At 60.2% G+C, this 14,402-nt stretch overlaps 1 protein-coding gene across 1 annotated transcript in view; it reads right to left on the bottom strand.

Annotated features, from left to right (window-relative positions):
* BSN (bassoon presynaptic cytomatrix protein) overlaps positions 1-14,402 on the bottom strand; it is an 83,214-nt gene that overhangs the window by 12,635 nt on the left and 56,177 nt on the right. The window contains exons 4-5 of the mRNA XM_032458490.1: positions 7,667-8,113; positions 582-7,241 (exon numbers count right to left, since the gene is read on the bottom strand). Of these exons, the coding sequence (XP_032314381.1) occupies positions 582-7,241; positions 7,667-8,113 (7,107 nt within the window). The remainder of the gene's footprint in view (positions 1-581; positions 7,242-7,666; positions 8,114-14,402) is intronic.

A 14,402-nucleotide genomic window follows, 5' to 3' on the forward strand; every position in this document is an offset into this window, starting at 1 on the left:
CAGGAGCCCCTAACTAGGAGAGCAGACAGGTGTGTAAAAAGATTTGCTAAGGGCCAGATAGAGGTGGGGACAAGACAAGGCAGAGAGCACACTGCAGCCCATTGGGATGTGGGCCTTGGGCTTCCTATGGGGCTTTGGAAGCCAGGCCAGGGCTGGGGAGTGGGGAACAGCCCAGCCAGGTCCATGTTACTGATTTTGTCAGGAAATATCCACAGAAGAGGTATGGAGTAGGAGGGGTCAAGACTCGGGGGCAGAGCTGAGGAGGCCTGAAGGGGGGAGGTGGCAGGGATTGGACTAGATAGGGGCCGTGAAGAGGCATTGCCCAGGAGAGGCTGAAGTTTCTAGCAGGGTCTGAATGGCTGTGCGGGCCATGTGTGAGTGTGTTTTGCCCAGGGTGTCCTTGCCGAGCTGCAGGCTCCACCAGATGTACATTGAGAAAGGTCCATTCCTTCTCTCCTAGCTCTGGGCCTCTAGAGCTGGAGGAGACTCCATCCCCACCCCAGGAGGAACCCCTCCCTGTGGGGTCCCCAAGGCTAGGTAGAGACCCCTGTCCCACCCTGGACCAGCCCCTGTGCCCATACCTGGCTACCCAGTCCCCCCTGGTGCTGGTAGAGGGAGAACCTCTCTTTGGCAGACTCCTCGGCGGTGGGGCTGAGGGGCTTAGGGTCAGACAGGGACCGCTGCAGGGTCTTCATGGGGCGAGGCAGCGTCTGCTGGCGGAGAGCACTGTCGGCCGTGAAGTGCTTCTGGGGACTCACGTGAGCCTTGTTCAGCCTCTCACTGGAAGCAAAGGAGGTGTCCAGGAGCCGGTGTGGGGACAGGGGTGAGACTGGTGAGTAGAGGACCTGGGGGGACTTGGGAGGCTGGCGGCTCACAAGCTGTGAGAGGGACTCCGGGGGCAGGTGGGCCTGGTATCCAATCTCCAAGGGATCTGGCTTCTTTTTTTCGAATCTGCCCAGGGGCCCTGGGGTGACGATCTGGATGCCAGGCAGGTAGGGGCTGATGGCAGTTGGCCCGACAAGCTGTGGCCCCGCCACACCCTGGGCCTGCCCGTCCGGCTCCGTCTGGCAGGCCAGGCTCTCCCCGCGCCCAGTCTTCTCTGGTGCTGATATGTACCTGACGATCTCCACTTTGGGGTCAGTGGCAGCGGTGATGTGGATGGCTGGAGAGACTCTGGGCAGCTGGTCAGGCTCTGTCTGCACGGAGCAGTCACTGATGGTCTGGATGCCCACGCTGCTTGTGGCCCTCATGGCAGGGGCGGCAGTGGATGACGAGGCAGTAGCATCATGCTTGCTGTCGGAGCCTGAGTCTGAGTGGCGGGAAAGACGAGACTTGCGGCGGCGCACCGGCTGCTCCCATTCGGCGCTGTCCTCATCATCCGTCTGCACGCTGCAGTCAGCACTCCGCCGTGCCCGGCGCCGCCGTGTCAGGAGGTAGCGGCCCTCCCCATCCTCGTCGTCTGTCTGCACGCTGCTGTCTGCAATCCTCCTGACCGCAGAAGGTTCAGGCCCCGACTCTGGCTCGCAGGCGTCCCGCAGGCGGGGCATGGAATGCCGCTTCTTCATGCTGCTGCGGCCTGCCTCCCACTGCTCCTCGGTCTGCAGTGACATGTCCGAGGCAGAGCTGGGGAGACCTCGGTGCAGCATGGGCTCACGAGGCTGCCCAGGCCCCTCAGGCCCGGCAACGGCAATGAAGGCTGCATGGGTCAGGGGTGGCCAGTACTGGCCATTCTGAGCCATCTCGGTGGCAGCTGGGGGAGGCCCTCGGCCAGGTGCCTCACAGGCCACAGGGAAGGGGGCCTTCTGCCGCTGCTTCTGTTCCTCTAGCTGCTGCTGCAGCTGCTGCTGCAGCTGCTGAATCTGCTCTAGCTGCAGGCGCTGCTGGGCAAGCTGCTCCCGCTGCAGAGCAAACTGAGCCTGACGTTCCTCCTGCTGCTGCTGCAGCACATGGTGCTTGATGGTCTGCAGCTCCTGCAACTCCCGCTGCACCAGCAGCTGCTCTTCCTCGCGGTGCCTCTGCAGCTCCACACGCTCCCGCTCCAGCTCCTCCTGCAGCCGCAGCTGCCTCAGCTTTTCCAACTCCACCCGCTCCCGCTCCAGCTGTAGCAGCTGTTCCTGCTGCTTCCGCTGTCTCTCCTCCTGTGACACTTCCTCCTTCTCAAGCCCTGGCCGGCTGAGGGCCCCACTGCTGCCCCCAGGAGCAGCATCTACCGACGGCTTCTGGCCAGCCAGTGGGGCTGGGGCTGGGGCTGCTACAGCCTCCTTGACAGCAGCAGGGGGAGCTGTGGAAAGAGGCTCTTCCCGAGCAGCCCCTGCTGGCAGCTCTGGCCTTGGTGTGCCCCCGGCCCCTGGGGCCTTGACGGCAGCAGGCTTCCCCAGGTAGACAGGACCTTCAGCAGGTGGAATGCTGGAAGCAGTGGGGAATCTACTTGGTACAGGATATCGGTACAGCCCTGTGGGCCCTAGAGGTACCCGGGGGGCAATCATGGGCAAGCGCGTCAGGCTGGCGAGTGGCACGGCTGTGACCCCACCAGCTGCATAAGGCCTGTACATGCCGCCACGCACCATGGGCCGCAGTACTGAGGCAGGTTGGGTGGTGATGGGCAGTGTTGCAGCAATCGGAGTGTTGATAGTCGAATAGATCATGCCGTCGGCTGCACGCACAGTGGCTGTGGATGGTAGCAGCTGTCGGACTGCTGTTCCCTGGCCTGCTGTAGGCCTGTACTGGGCCAGGTTTCCAGGACTTGGGTGGCTCTCTGGGAAGGTGGGGTTCCCAAGGAGACCAGGTCTGAGGGGAGCCAGACCTTGTGGGGCACTGAGCTCAGGCCCGGGCTGGGGCTGATACTGCATGAGGTCGGGGCCACCACCACCGCTGCCATGCCGCCCTCCATACTGGTCCATAGAGTTGAGGGCAGCGCACATGCGGCTGATCTCACGGGCTGTGGTGGCACTGTACTGGGCCAGGCTGGCCTCCTGAAAACCAGCTGCATCTCCCCGCGAGCCATACCTATGGTCCGAGTAAATGTTTGACACTGAGCTATAGCGCCGCATGGGAAGTGGGTGAGTCAAGAGGTCTGTGGGATGACGCAGGTCTGTGAATGAGCCATACTGCAAGCCCTGCCCAAGGTAGCGTCCATCTGCAAAGCCCAGGCTGTAGGAATGCTTCAGAGAGCTGAGGTCCACAGCCGAGTCTCTTCCAGGGCCCTGGAAGAGCTGCCCGATCCTGTGGGCATGGTAGTTGAGGCCAGCCTCAGCCAAATTGGTGTCAGACATGGAGGAGTACAGCCTGCCAGGAAGGCCTGGTGGGTAAGGCCTCAGTTCCTCACGGGGCATGGGCCCCCCTACCACCTGTGCCTGGTAGGTGGGGGGCTCTGGAGGCTCAGGGTCCCGGGGACTATAGAAGGGGCCGCCGCTTTGGCCAGGTGTGGCCACATCTGCTACGCTCTTCTCAGGTGCACTGGGGGCGGGGTGGAAGGCGCCTGTGCAGCTACTGCCAAAAGGGAACTTGTAGACCATGTCACAACACGCCAGCTGGCTCTCAGGCCTCATCCCAGTGAGGTCCAGGGCACCTGCCGGCTCCTCTGGGAGCAGTGTGGTCACAGTGCCGGCTGCGCCCTCTCCCATCTGCACCACCACTGTATGTGGCTTCCTGGCACTTGGCAGGGCATGTGAACGCAGCTCTGCAGGGGTGGCCCGGTGGAGTTCAGCACCCGGCTCTGGCACGGGGCCTGACTTGAGGCCAACACTCTGGGCAGCGCCCACCTGAGTGATCAAAACGTCCCGTCTGGCCAGAGGTGCCACCTGGTTGGGCAGGTTGTACCTGGCAAACTTGGCCTCCCTGGGTCTTCCCCGGGGCCCACCGCGATATGGGGCTGTCTGGACAGCCTGCTCTACCTGCTTGACCTGGGCCAGGCACACGGGGCTACCAGCACCCTGGCCAAAGTCAAGCCGGCTCTGGAAGGGGTCTCCATAGACCACAGGCTGCTTTTGCTGAGCCATGAGCACAGATGAGGCCATGGTGATGCTCACGGTGGTGGCAGTGCTGAGGAAGGCATGGGTCTGCTCCTGGGCGTTGAGGTTGATAACCAAAGGCTGCACAGCGGTAGACTGCCGACCTGGGATTGGATCCAGGGCAAGGCCGTACTTCCTCGCTTCCACAGCAAGAGAGGTCAGGTCCATGCCCTGGTCAGTGAGGATGATGGGCGTGGGCTTGACAGCCGTGCGAAGGTCCACCACGGCAGTGCCAGGCAGCCTGGGGCCTGGCTCGACCCTAGACGTTCCAGGGACAGAAGAGATCCGGCACAGGGAGATGTTCTCGGCAGGGAGGGCACCCCAGCCATATAGTGCCAGGGGCCCATCCGCACCAGCACTGGCTGCCCGCGGGAAGCCAGGTGGCCCAGGTGGCTCTGGGGGCAGCTGAGACACACATGGAGGCGTTGTCTGGCTATAGCTGTGGGTCGTGGGTGGGGTGTCAATGGGTGAGCACACTGGGGAGGTGGAGGCGCTGGCATGTACCATCTTGGTCTGGCTGGAGGCATCTGACGCTAGTGTGATGACCATGAAGGGGGCCTCCTGAGAGGACTGCTGCCACACCAGGCGAGGCGTGCTGGGTCGGTGTGGTGTTTGTGTGCCCTGAGCCACCGTGGGTGTCGGGGTGGGGGCCCCAGGGCTCCGTGGCATGTCCGAGGCAGGGGTCGGGCTTGGTGTCTGTGTAGAGAACTCAGCTGTGGCCCTTGGGCCCAGCTTGCCAGGGGAAAATGTGGGACTCTCTGAAGGAGAAGATGGGGAGAGAGGGGGGCTGGAGCCCACAAAGCAGGAATATCCCCGGGAGGCCTGGGGGGTGCCACTCTCACCATCACTCACACTTGGGGCCTTCTCTCTGGCAGCCCGTCCACTGACAGCAGGGCCACTGGGGGCCTGAGGTAGCTCCTCAGTTTGGGACCCATAGTTTGCAGTGGTTGGGACCTGTCCATAGCTGTGGCCTGTGGAAGAAGGCGAAGGGCTGCGCTCAGAGCCTGCTGGGGAGGTTGGAGTCATGTACCCTCGTGGCAGGCCAGCTGAACAAGGGGCTGCAGCTGTGGAGGCTGGGGTCCCAGGGCCCTGGGGAAAGGATAGGCCTACTTCCTTGGAGGCAGAGCTTGGGGAGGCAGGAGAGCTGTGCAGCTTGAGGGGGTCCTGAGGTTCCTTTGCAAAGTGCTGAGTAACGCAAACATCGGGAATGACTCGGCCCCCACTGCTGTCTGAGGAGGCGGAGGTGGAGAAGGACACAGGGGCAGCGAGCTGGGTGGGACTGGTACCAGGGGTGAGTGGGCCACCGTTTTGCTTCATGGGGTCCATGTACGCACTCTCGGCATTCAGGAACTGCTTCTCCTTTTTCTTGTCCTCAGCAAAGGCCAGGTCCCGTGAGGAGGCCTGACGCATGCGGGCAATGCTCTGGGACGTCTGAAGGATCTCCTCGTACACGGCTGTTCCTAGGCTGGCTGGGGTGCCCTCCGAGGCAGGCTGAGCAGCCCTGCCATAGTCATGGTCAACAGGGTCCTGGTATTCAAAGGAACCCTGGCCCCGGGGGCCTACGGGCTCAGAAGGGCCACCATGGGGCCCGCGGCCCCCTGCTGCCTGGTCTTGTTGCCGCTGCAGCAGCTCGGCCTTCCGCATCATCTCCTCGTAGGCCTCCTCGGCACTCTTGAGGGGCCGGCCGGAGCTGGGAGTAGGGGCGCTGCCCAGGGGTGTCTCGGTTGGAGAGTAGAGGGACATGAAGGTGGGCAGGTTGTACTCACTGCCCGACTTGTAGAGCCGGGTGGGGCCGCCATCCAGGGCTTCAGCCTCCGAGTCAAGGGAGGGTGAGGGCGAGTACTCAGAGCAGGAGGAGCGATGCAGCTCCTCCATCTCAGCCGCCTGCCTCAGCTCCTCCGTCGGGGAGGCATCCTCAATGGGTGACAGGTTGCTGGGGGGTGTCTTGGAGCGCTCGCGCCGCCGCTGGGCCCGCAGTTCCTCCTTGTCACGCCGGGTCTTGCGGGCCGTGCTGCGGATGCGCTGCTGCTCCACCTCCCGCATCTTCTCCTGCTCACGCAGCAGCTCCTCCTCCTCCCGCAGCTCCTCCTCCTCCGAGGAGTCCTCGATGGTGGGCAGCAGGGGCCCGTGCGAGCGGTGCCGGGCTTTGCGCTGCTGCTTGGCCTCTTCCAGCCGCTGCCGGCGGCTGGGGCTGCTGTCACTGTCCTCCTCTAGGGAGGACAGAGAGGTGGGTGAGGTGCCAGACGTGTAGCTGGGCGTGGAGGCCGGCAGTGTGGAGGAGTGCTCCCCGCGGGAGCGGTCCTCAGGTGAGCCCGTCAGGCTCTCCATCTCCAGCTCGGGCTCCCGGTCCAGGCCAGGGTCAGGGCCTTGGCCCAGGTCCAGTTCATGGCCATAGCTGCCTGTGCTATTGAGCTCGATGGTCTTGAAGCGGCGGAGCCCGCCCTGCAGGGCCCCAGTGCCGTCCGTGGCCTCTGCTGGGCCTTCCTCAGAAAGCAGCTCCTCATAGCCTGTGGTGGCATTGTGGGGCAGGCGCCTCTTGGGCAGCGCCCCTGGTTCTTGGCTGGGCTCGGACCTGGGCCTGGGGCCACCCTTCTGGGAACCATGTTTGGCCAGGCCGTGCCCAGGGGTGGCAGCATCCTCCTCCTCCAGGTTGTCCTCCTCAGCGCTCATCTCCAGTATCTGCCGCCGCATGAATTCCTCATCACTCAGTTCTGCTGCCCGGGCTGGGGGCTGGGGTGGAAGAGGGGACAGGCCACCCTCACTGCTGTCCTCCACGTAGTCATGCCTCAGCTGGCTGCCAAAGTCATCTGAGGACTCAGCCGTGTCCCGCTGTTCCCTCTGGCATCCCCACTCCAGAGAGTCTTCTTCTTCCTCCAGGATATCCTCCAGCTCCTCATCGGAGTTGAAGGCCTCAGGCATGATGGACAAGGAGTGGGGCCGCCGCTTCTGCTCCTCACCACTGCTGCCGGGTGGCTTGCCCCGCTCGCCACTGGGGGCTGGGCCCCGGGCCTCCAACAAAGGCCGCATGCCGCTCCCCACCTTGTGGAGCTCGGAGGGGCTAGGCGGGCGTGGCCCTGTCACCCCTGCACTGTCTAACTGCTCCACCTCCTGCTGCACAACGCCTGTGATCTCGCTCTGGGAGCTGGAGACACCATCAGAGGAATAGCCTGTGTCGCTGAGGCTCTGTGGGCTCCGAGACAGGTCCTGAGAGTAAGTCTTGCAAGGCAGGTCCTGCAGCAGGGTGAGAAGGTGACACTGCATGAGGGAGCCTGGCCCTCTCCGTCAATCCCAGGGCCCTGGGAAAGGATGCCTCCACCTCCCCAGGGATTAGGGCGCACCACCCACTCCATTGTTCTGGCCTTGGATAATTCGCAGTTTCCATGTCAAACCCCAAGCTGCCCTAGGTTTTCAGAGAAACTTAACTCCATCTAATAGTAGCAAAACCCAGCAAAGCATCCAACAAGGTGTCAGACACAGGATCAGCCTAGAACTCACAAGCTCCAGGCCCACCAGGGCCTCATCTAGGCGTCCAAGCTGTCCTTTGTGGCCCCAAGGAGCCTGCCTCAGGCCTACATCCCAGTCCCCCAGGGAGCTAAGCCCTTCCCTAGACTGCCCTGCCTGAAAGCTAGGATCCCTGGGAAGTGAATGGGACTGACCTCTGTCTCCCCACCCTTGGGGGCTTCTGGAACAGCCTTGACGATAGGGGTGGCAGGTTCAGCCCTCCGCGCCCCCATCTTTGCTTTAGGAGTCCCAGGGGGCAGGGTAGTTGCTGGAGGTGGCTTCAGCACAGGCTCAGCTTTAGCTGGGACTCCTGTCTTCTTTTCCTGGGCACTGCTCGGGGTCTTGCTGGGTTCAGAAGCCCTGAGGGGCTTGGCCTGGGGACTGGCCTTGGTGGGCAGGGGACTGGCCTTGGCAGGCGAGGGACCTGATGGCTGGCCCAGCCCCTGTGCCCCTTTCTGCTTTGGAGGGGCTGTTCCAGATGCACGGTGAGGGGCTCCTACAGGGGGCTGCGGTGAGGTGGGCAGCAGCAGAGGGGTTGGCTCTCCCAGGTTGCCCTCCAGCAGCCGCTTAGTTTGGCAGTTCAGACAGAGCCACTCAGTTTTCTGTAAGGCAACGAGAGAGGAGGGAGTTTGATGAAAATCACAAAGACACTGAAGTAGTCAGATTCTGTCCATAACTATTTCTATAACCTGAAGGAGGAGAAAGTCTTCCCAAGCATGACACTAAAGGCACAAGGAGAAAAAGACTGATAGATCTGTTGCCCCCAAATGACAGACTTCCCCATCCTTTAGATGCATATATACAGAGTTAAAATGACAAACCCAAAAGAAGGGTCCCTTCCTTACCCCACAGAGAGCTTTTCCCTTGGCCAGAAAAGGAGGAGAACCCATAGGGGAGGGGAGGCTACAGAAGTATCACAAGGATCTGGGAAGAGGGGGAGCTGGGGACTCAGTACCCCCAGGGAGGGAACAGCTCCTGGGAGAGGTGCAGGGCCCCCCAGGTGAGAGCCCCTGCAGACCAGGAATGGCACCAGACAGGGAGCACCTCCTGGATGCACTGCCCCATCCCAGCCTCCTAGCTCTCAGACCTCAGACACCATCCCTCCCCCCGAAGTAAGGGCTGTGCCTGGAGGCTGCAGGCTCCTGGGGCCAGGGGAGGCTGTCTGGGAGAAGCCCTGATTGGAGGTTGGGGGATGGGGCTGAGCCATCCCCTCTGCTCACACCCCCCCAGCCCAAGTCACCTTGTCTAAGGCCAGCAAAGACTCCCAAGTGGAAGCCTCCTCCTGCTCCCAGGGCTTGGGGCTGTTCTTCTGATGAGGATTGTATCTGCCAGCCCTTAGGCCAGGGGCCCTGGTTCCTCCAGAGCTTGGCTGGGGACAAATTCTTGACCATCAACACTTTCAGGATCACCCTGTCTGTGTCAGGCTCAGTGCTGGGGGCTGGAGACACAACCATGACTAAGATGGACACAGGTCTTAATGTGTCCAACCAAGTCTAAGTCCCCCACCTCCAGATGTCTGCACAGGGGTGCGGTCTGAGCATCCCAGGCTCTGAGCAAGTGATTTCTGTAGCACGTCAGAGGCTGGCAGGAGCTTGTCTCCCAGGAGCCTCCTCCAGAGACAGTGCTCCTCTCTGGCAAGACTTGAGGCCGTGCCCTGGCCCACAAGGGGTTGGGTAGGGAGTGAAAGTGACAGTGCACACCTGTGCCTGCTCTCGCCCCAGCGTGCAGAGCCTCGGCGGTCCCGCCTTCCTGCTGATGCACATCTGGGTGCCCAGACACTCAGGTTCCCACCAGCAGCTTGGCCACTCGGATGGGACATTAGAACCAGAGGACACAGAACCATACGGTCAAAGAGCCAAGGACAGGGCAAAGAGGTGGCTCTTGGCCCTCGCCAGCCCAAAGTGGGCCACATTCTTAGCACCCTTACCTCACACGCTGCCCCTGGGCCCTAGTCAGACCCTAGCCTACCTGGAAAAGCATTGGAAGCATGGTACCTCCAGGATGCCTATCCTCAGCCTGGCATCCTCAGGACACCATGGTATCAATGATTTTGCCCTGGTTTCCTACCCACAGAGCTACATACCTTCTCTGCCCTGGGCCCCAGCAGAGGCTAAGTGGGGTGGGTGGCAGGGCCTTCGTGTTTATTGAGAGATAGGTCTGCTCCACAGGCTTGTTACACAGGGCCTTGAGACTGCTTCCCTGAGACTAGAGCTCCAACTGTGCCCAGACCAGCACATACAAATCCATACACAGGGCAGAGGGGCTCAGCTATGGAGGAGGAGCCTTCAGAGGTCCCGCACATACTCACCTTATCCCTTGCAGGGCCTGGCCCTAGCACACGTGCTGATGCCTTTGGACCTTATCTCATGCTCTGTGTATCCCCCTACAAACTCCTATGAGGCAATGGGTGCTGGCCACTTGCTGGGCCTTGGACTCACTTGGTGCCTGACAGGGTCTGTCCTAAAGGAGCTGGGGGAGAGTGCTGGATGGGCTGAATCAGGAATCCCCTCCACATGTCCCCCGGCATTACCTGGGGTCACAATGGAAATCCCTCCAAGACAGAGAGGACTGTGAGATGGAGAAAATATCCTAGAGAGGTGGGATGGGTGTAGACAGAGGCTCAGAGAGAGTTCTGGAAATGAGCAAACAGTCACTTCCCCAGTCCCAGGATCAGCATGATGGGGTTAGGATCCAGGTCTAGACAGGGGGCTGGCCCAAGGCAACAGTGCCCTGACTCCATCTTGGGTCCATGTACACAGCCATCCCAGGTTAGGCCTCTCAAGGTGAGGTCATCTGCTTTGGCTCACCTTGGTGGCTTGGCAAACCTCTGACCTCTACCTCTAGCCTGCAGACCCCACCCCAAAAGCCACAGTCCAAACAAAGCAAGAGCACCTTGGAAGGGTGGACTGGATGGAGGCGGCAGAGCTGATGCCAAGAGCTAAGACCCAACCCCTGCAGTGGCCTGAGCCCAGAGGCCCAGCCCTCAGCAGAGCATGTCACATGCTCCCCAGGGCTTTGCTCCTTCCCACGCTTACTCACAGAGGCAGCCAGGCTGCAGAAAGGGCTGCCAAATTGTCGGCCCTCTTGCTCCCGGCTCTGATATAGCAGGGAGCAAGGGAGGGAGGGAGGGCAGGAGGAGGCATGTGAGGTAAGAGCTAAAAATAAACACCTGACCTGGCTGCTGGAGGCCCTTCCCCAGCCCTCTGGGGGTCGGGGGAGAAGGGTCCAGGGCACTGAGGCCATTAGAGGTAGAGCGGGGAGACCAGGCTGAGTCCCAAGTCTTCTGGAGGATGGGGATGGCATGGGTGGCAGGCCTGCAGACTCTCTGAGCCTGGATGCTGGAATGCAGCTGCAGCCTGAGACCTTGACTCCTTTTTTCACACTGTTCTGCCCCCCACTTCATACTCCCACTCCACCCCTGCTCATTTATTCCATGTTCATTATTCCTTCTCCCCTTTTAGTGTTGACTCCCTCATTCATTCATTCACTTGCACATTCTCTCTCATAGTCTCCCTCACCCAGCCCCAGCCCCTGGGGAGCTGCTGCTAGTGTGCCCCTCTTCCTATTCCCTTTGGCAAGTGGGAGGGGAATGAGCTGGGACCTGGGGATGGACAATGGGAGGCTCTGATGACCACTTCTGCCTTGCTTTTCTCTGTCCAGTTCCTTTCTGAGGGCAGGAAGGTAGGAATCCCCCAAGGGCAATCACTGCCTAATCACGGTAAGAGGTGCAGGTGCGCAGACCATCAGATGGAGGTAGGTGGGTTCAGGATGAGACAGGGGAATGGAGTTGTCTGAGAGAGTTGGTGGGGCGCCCCACAGGCAGGTGAGACCTGCCACCTTCTGGGACCCCACTGGCTGCCGTACCTTGTGAGCCAAGAGAACCCAGAGAGGCTCCACTGGAAGCTGGGCATCCTCCCTGCACTGTCTGCCATTCGCTGCCCCAGTGACCCTGCAGAACATAGGTATTCTGCATGTGGAGGCGGCTGAGGTGTCAGTCTGGTTACGGTGACACCAGGCTGGCTGCCTAGCCCAACATCTCCCTAGCCACACTGCTGAGGGTGAAAAGGATGCTCAGATGTAAAAAGCCTAAGCCTGGCACCCTGGACCACAGGGATGGCCATCACTGGTACTGCTGTTCCTCTTCTGACTCTGACCCTACACTTCCTGTCCCGGGTCAGGCTTAGGCTCCTCCCTTCTGGGTCTCTGCCTCCAATGAGAGGAATCCTCTCTGATATACCCAACATATACTTTTATGTTTGGGCTGCGCTCTCCTCGTGCTCCAGTACCAAATGTGTTCATACCCTGTGGGCCGGCCCTCATGAGACCAGGATCTTGCACTGGCCACAAGGTCAATTCATACCCAGATAGTCGGGGCTGGTGGGGACTCTTTCTTCCCTGTACAGAGACTCTCTTTTAGGGCACTCTGGTGCCAATCACCTGACTCGAGGGCTGACTATGTGTTGAACTTTGCACAAGGATCTGAGGTACAGCATCTCACCTGGTTCTCACAGAAAGCTAAGCAGGAGTACTAGGGCCCGCATTCCACACGGGAGGAAACCAGGCCCCCTGAGATCACTACCCCCAGAGGCGGACTGAGGCAGGTCTAGAGCGGAGCCGCAGCTGGCCTCTCTCCTGATGCCTTGGCAACTGCCCTCGCCCCAAATAAGCCCAGCCCGACCCACATATCACAGGTGCCAGGCCCTTTGCCCAAGGAGGCCTGTCTTCTCAAGGCCATGGCTGGCATTTTGGCAATTATAATAAGATAAGAAACTGGCAATGTTACTGTAACAATTCTAATTCCACTAATTTCTTCACAAACTCTATTTTGAACCAAAAGCCAATTAAAAATTAAGCCAAAGGGTACTATTATCCTTCAAAAAGATAAATAGGTAAGAAATTTGGAATCAACAACTCTTAATTATGAAATGACTCACTAAACAGCACTTTGGTTATTTTTTCAGAGGAAATTTCAAAGAAAAGGGATCTAGTTTTCCTGCTTCCTCCACTGTATGCTCTGGCCTCCCTGGCCACAAAAAAGGTAAAAAGATTTTTATAGCTCAGAGATATTGAGGGTAATTCCCACCCTGGCAGCTCAGACAGGAGGCTCTGGCCTCAAGTGGAGCCACAGCAGGTCCAACAGGCCTGTGGGGAGTAAACAGTGGGGGCTCCCTGGTCCATCCTGCCCTAGGGCCCCCAGCCTGCATGCAGACACAGGTCCCTCTGCCTCACATGGTGCACAGAGACAGCACAGTCATGCCCAATCTGACAGGCCAGCCTTGGTCAAGGAAGGTGTGGGAGAGATAGCCAGGGCAGACCTACCCCTCAGTCTTGCAGAAGAACCTGCTCGAACTGCCACCTCACTTCCAAGGCAGGATGTGTCTGGGGCACCTACTGAGAATCAGGAGCCTTTTATCAAGAACACAAAGGGAAGAGCAAAACTGCTCCAAAGCCAAGTGGCCATTTACTGAGATGAGATCGGAGGCGGCCCGTGGCCTGGTTAAGAGTCTCAGGGAAGGAAAGCAACAGTGCTGGTGGGGAGGGTGAGGGAAGGAGACAGACCAAGCACCAGCCCCTCCCCATCAGCCCCTTGCAAGACCCAAAGCAGGCAAAGCCACGAGAAGGTTTCGGTCATTGGATGAGGGAGGACAAGGGCTTAGAGTAGGGCCATGGCTACAGGGATGGAGAGGAGAGGCCAGTGGGGAGGCAGTGCCGGCAGGGCGTGGTCCATGGAGTGGATGCTGAGGTGAGAGAGAGGGAATTGAGGATGACCCCAGGCTGCCAGCTTGCATCTCAGCGTTGATGGTGGCATGGTCTCCATGGTGGGAACCACAAGAGGGGGCATCATGGCTGCCCATCCACCCCTTCCCCAGAAGCAGCCACAGGCCCTCCGAGGATGGCAGCATTAACAAGCAGAGCCATGAGAAGAAAGGAGTCAGAGAAGCTGGGCCACCTTCTGGCTGCTGTTAGGAGCAAGCAGCAGGGAAACAGGGGCCGCGGGTGGGGAGGAGCTAGGAGGAGCAGTGTGCCCAGCAGCATGGCCATCAGGCCCATGGAACCCATCAGATCCTGTGGAGGCAAGGGTGGTCCTGGCCCAGGAGGTGGCAGTGGGGCAGGATATGGAGACAGGAGGACATGGAGGGGTTGGGGCCGGGGGCAATGCTGGCTATCAAGGGGCAGAAGCTCTGGGATCCAGGGAGGCGACAGCCAAGTAGCAGTGAGAGGCTTGGATCAGAATCCAGCCTGCTCCCCCAGAGTCAGCATGTGACTGAGACACTTCTGTTTGGGCAGAATCAGCACTTCCCCTGGCCTGGCCCAGAGGCTGCTGAAGGGAACTGTCAGGAACATTTATACTCCCAGACAGAGAGAGTTTTCCCTTCCTTTCTGCACATTCTGCTTAATGAGGAAATGTAGGCCAAGAGGTCTCTCAGGGACAAGGGTCCTCCAGGCTGGGCCAGCTCAGCAGTCCAACTGGGCTCAGTCCCTCAGCATCGGGCCGCCCCACCCAGCAGTAAATGCATGCCTGGCTCTGACGGGAGTGCCGCTGGTGCCGTGGTAACCCTGTTGGTGTCCCCTTGCCTCTCTGTTCAGCTGGCTCTCTGGCCAGTTGTCCTCCAGTAAACCACTGGACCAAGGGCTTGGGAGGTAGCAGTGTGGGCCTGGAGGGCCACATGGGCATCACATGAGGTTGCTTGTCCCCTTAGCCTGCCTCTCCCTGCATGTTGGAAAAGATGGCCTGTGGCAGCCAAAGTCATCTTCCTTTTCGCAACGGGCTGCTCCCATTGAGGCTGGCCCAAGGCAAGTCAGAACAAGGTGCTGCAGAGACCACAACAACACCACGCGCTTCTCTGTTGCTTTCTGGGCCAGCGGTGGTCTGCGCTCCACACTCCCACG

Source organism: Camelus ferus, chromosome 17 (genome assembly GCF_009834535.1).
Source record: "Camelus ferus isolate YT-003-E chromosome 17, BCGSAC_Cfer_1.0, whole genome shotgun sequence".
Classification (NCBI taxonomy): Eukaryota; Metazoa; Chordata; class Mammalia; order Artiodactyla; family Camelidae; genus Camelus; species Camelus ferus.